Source organism: Pseudophryne corroboree, chromosome 7 (genome assembly GCF_028390025.1).
Source record: "Pseudophryne corroboree isolate aPseCor3 chromosome 7, aPseCor3.hap2, whole genome shotgun sequence".
Lineage (NCBI taxonomy): Eukaryota > Metazoa > Chordata > Amphibia > Anura > Myobatrachidae > Pseudophryne > Pseudophryne corroboree.
In genome coordinates this window covers 208695278-208707817 of record NC_086450.1, presented here as the reverse complement: position 1 = coordinate 208707817, position 12540 = coordinate 208695278, and the positions used below count along the sequence as shown (strand labels likewise).

At 44.6% G+C, this 12540-nt stretch overlaps 1 protein-coding gene across 2 annotated transcripts in view; it reads left to right on the top strand.

Moving 5' to 3' along the window:
* Window positions 1-12036, top strand: part of TMEM169 (transmembrane protein 169) — a 43726-nt gene extending 31690 nt beyond the window's left edge. For both annotated transcript variants that reach the window (XM_063933965.1, XM_063933964.1), the window contains exons 2-3: window positions 2419-2802; window positions 11223-12036. In XM_063933965.1, the coding sequence (XP_063790035.1) occupies window positions 2493-2802; window positions 11223-11845 (933 nt within the window). In that variant the 5' untranslated portion in view covers window positions 2419-2492 and the 3' untranslated portion in view covers window positions 11846-12036. The remainder of the gene's footprint in view (window positions 1-2418; window positions 2803-11222) is intronic.
* The last annotated feature ends 504 nt before the right edge of the window (window positions 12037-12540 follow it).

Here is a 12540-nt window from a genome sequence, read left to right as displayed (position 1 = left end):
TGTTGGGCGCCAATTGACCTACCAGTATATTTTTGGATTGTGGGAGGAAACCGGAGTATCTGGAGGAAACCCACGCAAGTACGGGGAGAATATACAAACTCCACGCAGTTAGGGCCATGGTGGGAATCGAACCCATGACCTCAGTGCTGTGAGGCAGTAATGCTAACCACTACACCATCCATACTGCCCATATCATTTTAATCGACAGAAGCTGCTTGTGCATCCTAGCAAGATCGTAATGCAAATAAGACGCATTTTTGTCCAAAAAAAAAGCGTTCGTCATTAGCACAGTTGTCAGCTGACTCACACCAGGCATCTACTGCTGCATGGCGTATTGAGTCAAGATGTATGAGAACACATCTGTATCCAAGCAGAGGCAGAGGTCTCAATGTTAGTGGCAATGTGAGTGCTGTGTGCGGGTCGGTTTGTTGTGCAGTAGTGTTAGGCATATGTGTAAGGGGCATTATGTGTATGAGGGCATTAATAAAGGTTGGTATAATGTGTAAGGCGCATTATGTTTATAAGGACATAAATAAAGTGCGTTATATGTGTAAGGGGCGTTACTGTGTGGTGTATAATGTGTATAAATACATTACTAATGTGTATAAGGTGCTCTACTGTGTGACGTAACATATAAAAGGGCACTACTGTGTGGTCTAATGTGAATAAAGAGCAATATGGTGTGGTGTAATGTGAATAAGGAGATAATCAGTGTGATCTAATGTGAATAAGGGGCACTACTGGGAGGAATAACATATATAAGGTAAAGTGGTACTACTGTATGATGTAACATGAAATAGGGACACTATTGCATGGTAAAATGTGAATAAAGTTGCACTACTGTGTGGCATAATTTGAATTGGGGGTACTATTGTGTGGCCATGCCCATTCCCTGCAAGAACTCGTCCCTTTTTGGGCTATGCACCGAATGTGCGCACTGTTTCTATTTAAAATATATTTAGTATAGGAGCACCAAAATGAGAATTGTGATGGTGCTGGGAAAGGGGTACAGGGTCAGAGGCGGAACTAGCGGCGATGCTAGGGGGCATCAGCCAAAATCTTGCCTAGGGCATCATATTGGTTAGGACCAGCTCTGGCAGGGCATGCCCCCATGGTTGACAAAAATGGGGACATGACTTGCGATTGCAGAATTCCCATGAAGCCATGCCCCCTGTGGTTGAGGCCACACACCCTTTTGGGCACGTGCACAGATGTTCTTTATTACAATTGTTGGGAGGTATGTCATTGTGACCCAATCCCCATGGCACAATTGAACAATCCAGACATTGTTCAGCGGGGTAGTGGGGCCAAAATAATGCACATGCATCCCTCCAACATATATGCCACCTGCACCTCCCCTCTCTGTGTGTCTCAGAGGTTGTTCTGCCATTTGGCTCAATATATTTATTTGGTAACGAGTTGAACAAAACTTTCAAAATTGTTCTGCAAAATTCTGCCTTAGTTGTTGGAGTTTATTCTGCCCAGACTTCTATTGTATTTTATCCCAACTGCAGAGCAATTGTCCCAGCTCTATTTATGCAATAAATTCTGCAATTTGCGGAGCTTAGAAATATAGTGGCTTATTATTATGAGTTAGGTGGATCTCTATGCACGGATGTAAATGGTAAGTTTGAGCACTCCGTGCATGCGTAGATGTAGTAAATCTGGCTTATGCCGCTGACTGCAAATGTTGCCACTTTGCGTCTGGCGTAGAATCAGCTCATTGATTGCTTTGGGCTATATTATGTTGGTACAGTATATGTCATGGTATTAAATAAGCCTTTATGTACAGTGAACATACTACTTTAATAACTACTGAAGAATTTATTAACAATGACACTTACAAATCCATAGTCTTCCTCTACTGAGATCCATTGTATGTGTTATTTTAAAGTAGTTATTAAAAATAAGTGACTTTTTTAATTTCCTGTGATTGAGGCTGATCATAATCCTGTGCCGTCATCTTCATAGTCACAGCACAGAGGTTCTGTCTTGTTGATGTAAACTATTACCCTGTTCCTCAGTTCTAATGCAGTAAATATCTGCTGATAATCTGTACTGTAGTATATTTAGAGGTATCTAATTAGTGAACAATGAGTCTGTTTAGGTAATAAATGGACTGAATATATATTTCCTGTTCTGACAAGTTTGCTAGGAATATTTTATCAATGGAAAAAAACACACTTACTGCAATTTTCATGTACGTTGTTTTGTGGAGACTGTACACACCCCTAAGCATGGGTACCTTCCACTGCATTCCCCTGGTAGGCCCTTTATGTCCCAGTCCAATACTGACAATACGCCAACATCGGGTGGCATGACCTGCAGAGGTGAATACTGGCAGTTTTTTTATTTATTTATTTTTTTTAAACTGCCTAGTTGTGTTATTGCTAAAACTTTTTTTTTCTCTTAATACAGATCCATCACAATTTCATGGCAGTACCACTCATCATGTAAAAGTGACAAATTAGGATCTATGTAAGGACTAAAACATGCAAGGTGAGGTAATTCCCAGTGATACTGGGATTGAGGAGATTGCTTCAAATTCATACAAGAATGCCCCACAGAGCCCTTTAAGAGGCACTTTACGGAGAGCTGTGGCTGCAGTGTCCTTTGAGGGGATTACAGGAGAGGCTACTATAGAGAGGAAGAAGAGAAAGAAAAAGGAGCCACGCCCAGAGTCCATCATCGTGTATCGCTCTGAGAGTGAGAAGGTCTTAGAAGATGAAACGGCCAATCAGGAGGCAGGAGAGAGAAGTGCAGAAGAAGGGTCCAGATTTCTGGGAACCCCACTAAGTGATGGTAGGTAATTCTTCCCCCATTTTTGGAGGTTTTATCCAGTTACTGCAAAAAATTATTATTAATAGCTCATTACTGAGTTACAGCAATTCTGCCATTTTTGTTGTTATAGGTCCAAGGTGACCTCAAAATAACTAGATTAGAATTCCGGATAAACAAATAAGGAATAGCAGAAATGAAAAGAAAGAAATTATTGACAATTTCCAGTTTTCTGATATAGGAAAGTGAATATGTTGTCTGACCATTATACATTTACTCTACATGGCACCTAAATATCTCTATCATCATCCATTCTGATTTATCTTTGGCAGTGTCCAAAGTGCAACAAGAGAATTGCATAGTCTAAGCTACTGTATATCTTCTGTCTTTTGTGCTATACTATATAAGCAATGTATTTCTATATTTGGTTTACCAATCTCCTTGAGATACATAAATAACATAAAATATAGGATTTCTTAGGCTTTCAAAAGACAAACCTGTCACTAACTTTGAATAGATTTTATGTTTTAAAGTTCTGGCTTTTCCCATATTTTGTGCCATGATCATCAGGCCTTCACAGCCAAATCTTTGGTCGAATGACAGTGGACAACTGTGTCTACAATTATATGATGAACAATGTCGTAAAACATAGGAAAATATGGCTCTATTAATGATCGTTATCAATGACAGAGAAATATCTTTCAGTACTGGCATTTGTCCATACTTTCCGTTGGTGGTGAGGTTTCTCTCTTATTTAGGACATGAAGGATATTTGCTTTCAAATAAATGGACACATGTTGAAAATCCCCTCAGAATGTATGGATCAACCTGTTTTGAAATTTATTGTGCTGGGAGGCAAGTGAATGCTATTATCCACAGTAGTAAGAATAATATATATATATATATATATATATATATATACATATATATATATATATATATATATATATATATATATATATATATATATACATACATACATACATACATACATACATACATACATACATACATACATACATACATACATACATACAGACACTCACTTTTGCAAAAGAAAAGAAAAAAAGACCAGCACTCATGTTTTGATGATGAAAAGAAAAAAGGGGTTTATTCCTTACGGAAGAAACATCTGGACATGATCCTAGTACTACAGCCCGACGGCCGTTTCAACTCTCCGTGGTTTTCGTCAGGGGCCCACTCAGCCGAGGCTATAAAGAATGCATGGTGCTGGCGATACCAAGGAGGACACAATGCTCTGTTCCTGGACTTCTTGCAGTGGCAGTTCCAGAGCACTTGATTATTCAAATAGGGGAGCCACATTAACTGCCACCCCTAAACACTGTTAAACATTGCTGGGTGTGGCTCCCCTATTTGAATAATGGACTGCCCTAAAACTGCCACTGGTAAGGAAGTGCAGCCTTATGGTTCAGGAGATTTTGTGATGAGTCAGTGGTATTTGCCTTTTATTTATATATATATATATATATATATATTTATTTATTTCTCTGACGTCCTAGTGGATGCTGGGAACTCCGTAAGGACCATGGGGAATAGACGGCTCCGCAGGAGACTGGGCACTCTAAAGAAAAGATTAGGTACTATCTGGTGTGCACTGGCTCCTCCCTCTATGCCCCTCCTCCAGACCTCAGTTAGAATCTGTGCCCGGCCAGAGCTGGGTGCTCCTAGTGGGCTCTCCTGAGCTTACTAGTAAAGAAAGTATTTATTAGGTTTTTTATTTTCAGTGAGCTTCTGCTGGCAACAGACTCACTGCTACGTGGGACTAAGGGGAGAGAAGCAAACCTACCTGCTTGCAGCTAGTTTGTGCTTCTTTGGCTACTGGACACCATTAGCTCCAGAGGGTTCGAACACAGGCACCTGTCCTCGATCGTCCGTTCCCGGAGCCGCGCCGCCGTCCCCCTTGCAGAGCCAGAAGAACAGAAGCTTGAAGACGACAAAATCGGCGGCTGAAGACTCCTGTCTTCATTAAGGTAGCGCACAGCACCGCAGCTGTGCGCCATTGCTCCCAGCACACTTACACACTCCGGTCACTGTAGGGTGCAGGGCGCTGGGGGGGAAGGCGCCCTGGGCTGCAATTGAAGTACCTTTGGCATAAAAACATACATATATACAGTCTAGCACTGTATATATGTAAAAAACCCCGCCATTTTTTTACATGGAAAGCGGGACAAAAGCCCGCCACTGAGGGGGCGGGGCCTTCTTCCTCAGCACACCAGCGCCATTTTCTCTTCACAGCTCCGCTGGAAGCAGCTCCCCAGGCTCTCCCCTGCAGTATCCAGGTACAAGACGGGTTAAAAAGAGAGGGGGGGCACATAAATTTAGGCGCAAATAATACAAGAAAAGCAGCTATTGGGTAAATCACTTATTAGCAGTGAAAATCCCTGTGTTATATAGCGCTGTGGTGTGTGCTGGCATACTCTCTCTCTGTCTCCCCAAAGGACTTTGTGGGGTCCTGTCCTCAGTCTGAGCATTCCCTGTGTGTGTGCGGTGTGTCGGTACGGCTGTGTCGACATGTTTGATGAGGAAGGTTACGTGGAGGCGGAGCAAGGGCAGATAAGTGTGGTGTCGCCCCCGTCGGGGCCGACACCTGATTGGATGGATATGTGGAAGGTCTTAAATGACAATGTAAACTCCTTACATAAAAGGTTTGATGACGCTGCAGCCTTGGGACAGCCGGGGTCTCAGTCGCCTGCCCAGGCGACTCAGAAACTGTCAGGGGCTCATAAACGCCCTCTATCTCAGATGGTTGACACAGATGCCGACACGGAGTCCGACTCCAGTGTCGACGATGATGAGGCACATTTACAGTCTAAAATGACCAAGGCCATCCGATACATGATTATTGCAATGAAAGATGTATTACACATTTCTGAGAGTAACCCTGTTAATACCAAGAGGGTTTATATGTTTGGGGAGAAAAATCAACCAGTGACTTTTCCCCCATCTGATGAATTAAATGAATTGTGTGAAGAAGCGTGGAGTTCCCCTGATAAGAAATTAGTGATTTCTAAGAGGTTACTGATGGCGTACCCTTTCCCGCCAACGGACAGGTTACATTGGGAAACATCCCCTAGGGTGGACAAGGCGCTGACACGCTTATCTAAAAAGGTGGCCCTGCCGTCTCAGGATACGGCCGCCCTTAAGGAGCCTGCGGATAGAAAGCAGGAAGCTATCCTGAAGTCAGTGTATACACACTCTGGTACTCTACTGAGACCTGCTATTGCTTCAGCCTGGATGTGTAGTGCTGTAGCAGCGTGGACAGATACTCTGTTAGACGACATAGATTCCCTCGACAGAGATACTGTTTTGCTAACCCTGGGCCATATCAAAGACGTCGTCTTATATATGCGGGATGCTCAGAGGGACATTTGCCTGCTGGGCTCTAGAATTAATGCTATGTCCATCTCTGCCAGGAGGCCCTTATGGACTCGGCAATAGACAGGAGATGCTGATTCTAAAAAACACATGGAGGTTTTGCCTTATAAGGGTGAGGAATTGTTTGGGGACGGTCTGTCGGACCTTGTGTCTACAGCGACAGCTGGAAAGTCGACTTTCTTGCCTCAGGTTTCCTCACAGCCTAAGAAAGCACCGTATTATCAAATGCAGTCCTTTCGTTCCCAAAAAGGCAAGAGGGTCAGGGGCGCATCCTTTCTTGCCAGAGGCAGGGGTAGAGGTAAGAAGCTGCACCATGCAGCCAGTTCCCAGGAACAAAAGTCCTCCCCTGCTTCCACTAAGTCCACCGCATGACGTTGGGGCTCCACAGGCGGAGCCAGGTGCGGTGGGGGCCCGTCTCCGAAACTTCTGCAGCCAGTGGGTTCGCTCACAGGTGGATCTCTGGGCTATACAAATTGTATCTCAGGGATACAAGCTGGAATTCGAAGCGACTCCCCCCCGCCGTTACCTCAAATCAGCCTTGCCAGCTTCCCCCATGGAAAGGGAGGCAGTGCTGGCGGCAATTCGCAAGCTGTACCTCCAGCAAGTGATTGTCAGGGTCCCCCTCCTTTAACAGGGAAGGGGTTACTATTCCACAATGTTTGTGGTACCGAAACCGGACGGTTCGGTGAGACCCATTCTGAATTTAAAGTCCTTGAACACTTATATAAAGAAATTCAAGTTCAAAATGGAATCGCTCAGAGCGGTTATTGCAAGCCTGGAAGAGGGGGATTTTATGGTATTGCTGGACATCAAAGATGCTCACTTGCATGTCCCCATTTACCCACCTCACCAGGAGTACCTCAGGTTTGTGGTACAGGACTGTCATTACCAGTTCCAGACGTTGCCGTTTGGCCTGTCCACGACACCGAGAATATTTACCAAGGTAATGGCCGAAATGATGATACTCCTTCGGCAGAAGGGTGTTATAATTATCCCGTACTTGGACAATCTCCTCATAAAGGCGAGGTCCAGGGAGCAGTTGTTGATCAGCGTAGCACTCTCTCAGGAAGTGTTACTACAGCACGGCTGGATTCTGAATGTTCCAAAGTCACAGCTGATTCCTACGACGCGTCTGCTTTTCCTGGGCATGATTCTGGACACAGAACAGAAGAAGGTGTTTCTCCCGGTGGAGAAAGCCCAGGAATTAGCATCTCTGGTCAGGGACCTCCTGAAACCAAAACAGGTATCGGTGCATCACTGCACGCGAGTCCTGGGAAAGATGGTGGCTTCATACGAAGCCATTCCCTTCGGCAGGTTCCATGCGAGGATTTTTCAGTGGGATCTGTTGGACAAGTGGTCCGGATCGCATCTTCAGATGCATCGGCTGATCACGCTGTCCCCGAGGGCCAGGGTGTCTCTTCTGTGGTGGCTGCAGAGTGCTCACCTTCTTGAGGGCCGCAGGTTCGGCATTCAGGACTGGGTCCTGGTGACCACGGATGCAAGCCTCCGAGGATGGGGGGCAGTCACTCAGGGAAGAAACTTCCAAGGGCTGTGGTCAAGTCTGGAGACTTCTCTACACATAAATATACTGGAATTAAGGGCCATTTACAACGCCCTGAGTCAAGCAGAGCCCCTGCTTCAAAACCGGCCAGTGCTGATTCAGTCAGACAACATCACGGCAGTCGCTCATGTAAACCGCCAGGGCGGCACAAGAAGCAGGATGGCAATGGCGGAAGCCACAAAGATTCTGCGATGGGCGGAGAATCACGTGCAAGCACTGTCAGCAGTGTTCATTCCGGGAGTGGACAACTGGGAAGCAGACTTCCTCAGCAGACACGACCTCCACCCGGGAGAATGGGGACTTCATCAAGAAGTCTTCCAACTGATTGCAAACCGATGGGAACTGCCACAGGTGGACATGATAGCGTCCCGCCTCAACAAAAAGCTAAAAAGATATTGCGCCAGGTCAAGGGACCCTCAGGCGGTAGCTGTGGACGCCCTAGTGACACCGTGGGTGTACCAGTCGGTATATGTGTTCCCTCCTCTTCCTCTCATACCAAAAGTACTGAGAATAGTAAGAAAGAGAGGAATAAGAACAATACTCATTGTTTCGGACTGGCCAAGAAGGACTTGGTACCCGGAACTGCAAGAAATGCGCACAGAGGACCCATGGCCTCTGCCTCTCAGACAGGACCTGCTGCAACAGGGGCCCTGTCTGTTCCAAGACTTACCGCGGCTGCGTTTGACAGCATGGCGGTTGAACGCCGGATCCTAGCATAAAAAGGCATTCCGGATGAAGTTATTCCTACGCTGATAAAGGCTAGGAAAGACGTGACAGCAAAGCATTATCACCGTATATGGCGGAAGTATGTTGCTTGGTGTGAGGCCAGGAAGGCCCCTACAGAGGAATTCCAGCTGGGTCGTTTCCTGCACTTCCTACAGTCAGGGGTGACTATGGGCCTAAAATTGGGGTCCATAAAGGTCCAGATTTCGGCCCTATCCATTTTCTTTCAAAGAGAACTGGCTTCACTGCCTGAGGTTCAGACATTTGTTAAGGGAGTGCTGCATATTCAGCCCCCTTTTGTGCCACCAGTGGCACCCTGGGATCTTAACGTTGTGTTGGATTTCCTGAAATCCCACTGGTTTGAGCCACTTAAGACCGTGGAACTAAAGTATCTCACGTGGAAAGTGGTCATGCTGTTGGCCTTAGCATCGGCTAGGCGTGTGTCGGAGTTGGCGGCTTTGTCATGGAAAAGCCCATATCTGATCTTCCATATGGACAGGGTAGAATTGAGGACTCGTCCCCAATTTCTCCCAAAGGTGGTGTCATCGTTTCATTTGAACCAACCTATTGTGGTGCCTGCGGCTACTCGGGATTTGGAGGACTCCAAGTTGCTGGACGTAGTCAGGGCTTTGAAAATATATGTTTCCGAAACGGCTGGAGTCAGGAAGACTGACTCGCTGTTTATCTTGCATGCACCCAGCAAGCTGGGTGCTCCTGCTTCAAAGCAAACTTTTGCTCGCTGGATCTGTAGCACGATTCAGCAGGCTCATTCTGCGGCTGGATTGCCGCATCCAAAATCGGTGAAAGCCCATTCCACAAGGAAGGTGGGCTCTTCTTGGGCGGCTGCCCGAGGGGTCTCGGCTTTACAGCTTTGCCGAGCGGCTACTTGGTCGGGTTCAAACACATTTGCAAAATTCTACAAGTTTGATACCCTGGCTGAGGAGGACCTTGTGTTTGCTCATTCGGTGCTGCAGAGTCATCCACACTCTCCCGCCCGTTTGGGAGCTTTGGTATAATCCCCATGGTCCTTACGGAGTTCCCAGCATCCACTAGGACGTCAGAGAAAATAAGAATTTACTCACCGGTAATTCTATTTCTCGTAGTCCGTAGTGGATGCTGGGCGCCCGTCCCAAGTGCGGGCTTTCTGCAATACGTGTATATAGTTATTGCTTAACTAAGGGTTATTGTTATGAGCCATCCGTTGAGTGAGGCTCAGTTGTTGTTCATACTGTTAACTGGGTAAGGTTATCACAAGTTGTACGGTGTGATTGGTGTGGCTGGTATGAGTCTTACCCTGGATTCAAAATTTCCTTTCCTTGTAATGTCAGCTCTTCCGGGCACAGTTTCCCTAACTGAGGTCTGGAGGAGGGGCATAGAGGGAGGAACCAGTGCACACCAGATAGTACCTAATCTTTTCTTTAGAGTGCCCAGTCTCCTGCGGAGCCCGACTATTCCCCATGGTCCTTACGGAGTTCCCAGCATCCACTACGGACTACGAGAAATAGAATTACTGGTGAGTAAATTCTTATTTTTTTCTTTCAGATATAAGTACTTAACCAACCTATTTCCAGTCAGGAGGGTATAGTGTCTCAATTGTCAGAGGTTAACCTGTCACTTGAACTAAACATTGCTGAACCTCTGAAAGGGCAATAGGAGGAAAGAAGACATAGCTATTTTGACTCCTAAATGCATTAAAGAAAAGCTTAATAGTCAGCAATTGCTTATCTGCTGTGTAAAGGGTAAAAAAAAAAACGCTCTCCCAGTGACGTTAAGTGTTGTGCAATAATCTTTACACTTTTTACCTCAAAGGAGGAGCCCTAAGGAGAACGAGAAGCTAAGCAAGGAGACCTAGGGCCCTTTGGGATAGAGTCAGCCTATCCCTGCAAACCTTACATATTTAACATATAGTGGGTGGAGCTTGGCCAGTCGTCCCAGCATTTACAGCACTGAGCAGGGCAGCATCAGAGGCTTGACGGGTCAGAGAAGGAGGCGGATTATTCTTCTCAGCGCCAGCCTTTTCACAGCATCAATCTGGGGAAGGCCTGTTTGGAGGTGTGGCCTGCAAAGATTGGCAGTGGTGGGCGGAGCATGCCCTGTTGTAAGTCTAATTCGTTTAACAGGAAGTCCTTCAAAATTAAAGTTATTCACATGGATATACTTCAAATTCCGTAGCGAAGCACGGGGGTTCAGCTAGTTAGTAATATTAGTTAGAATATTAGATATGCAGACGTGCAGTAGGCAATCTAGTTCCAAACTCAGCTTTAAAGTAATAGCAAGAGTTGTGACTTCACTATTTACTATTCAGTGTCCCAGCAAGAGAATTGTTATTTATTGCAAACCAAAATAATTTCTTATTGCCACAATATGTGGTGATAAAGTATCACTTTCGGGAAAATTGATAATAAATCTGTTCCTTTGTATTTGTTGCAGGAAATTGTATCTCTATATAAGTTGATTTACTGTACATTTAATTCTTAAACTGTCTCTTCTCCTTCTCTTCTCCTTATTGTGTATTACCTAATGTCTGCAGGCAGAATTTTAAGATGAGAGAAATACAACTTTTTCAGCCAGATGGCCCTTGTAGCTTGGTAGATAAGATAATAAATGTAATTGTTACTCTAAAAAACAATCCCTAGGATAGTATGCATTTACAGAGTATATGGACATTCTGGGAAATGCATTTGGTACATGGGGACCATAGCAATGATGATGACTGATAATGAGTGTTCTTACCTAAGAACTTTTATCTTTTTAATTGTAACAGGTGGGTGGAATATGCATCCAGATAGCCGCTATGTCACATTAACTGGAACAATCACACGTGGTAAGAAGAAAGGTCAGATGGTTGACATCCATGTAACCTTAACTGAGAAGGAACTTCAAGAGCTTACAAGATCCAAGGAGCCTTTGCAAGATGAGCCAATGGGGGGGAAGAAGACCTGTTCGGTCGGCCTAGATAAAGGCCCTCATGTCCTCCTCTGGAGTATTCTTTGCTTGCCAGTCATATTTGTTCTATCTTTTGTTCTGTCATTTTATTATGGAACTATTACCTGGTATAATATTTTCTTAGTTTACAATGAAGAAAGGACTTTCTGGCACAAGATCACTTTTTGCCCCTTTTTAATTATTTTTTACCCTATTATTATCGTAGCGGTGTCCTCATCTTTGGCCATATATACAACAGTGACCCAAATATCCTGGTCATTTAGTGAGTGGTGGCATGCTGTGAAGGACATGGAGAAAGGTTTCTGTGGATGGATTTGCAGCAAACTCGGGCTAGAAGATTGTTCCCCTTATAGTATTGTGGAATTACTGGATTCGGACAACATATCTGGTAGCTTGTCAGTAAAAGGTTCCACTCAGGGGGTGGAAACCTCAGCAGTCTGAAACAATTCATCTGACATCCATTTTCTAAGACTTTCTTTTTTTTTACTTTTGTTGATCATGGAATGTCAACACAAGTTCAGTGCCATATGAAAATACGCTGGAGATTGGTGAACATGAGGGTAATACAATCTTGTGTTCCTCAGCTGATATGTCCGATCAATCTGGGGATTAAAACGTTTCTTAAAATTGAATTGAGTTCTTAACTTTAGTCTTAAATTTATCGGTTTCCATTCTTTATTGATCTGCCCTAGTTTTCATTCTTAATTGGGGTGAATTCTGTTTTTATCACTTTAAGAAATGATGAATGCATTTTTTATTAAATTATCTCCTCCTCCCATTACATCTACTTCAACCCAACAATGTCTGTGCACCACCATTATAGTGATATGCTAGAAAGGTATATATTTTTTTCATAGTAAATGTTTTCTAAATTTGCTTCAGAGAATACAATATAAATTGAGATGCACACTTGCAGACTTTCTGGAAGATAAATAAGAAAACAGGCCTTTGTGACAAAGCTCACATCCCCGCATCTGGCCCTTGTGACACTGTTCCCCTCCCATAGCTGGCCCTTGTGACAAATCTCACCTCCCTACAGCTGGCCCTTGTGACAAAGTTTGCCTTCACGCCACTGACCCTTGTAACACTGTTCCCCTCCCATAGCTGGCTCTTGTGATAAAGCTCACCTCCCTACA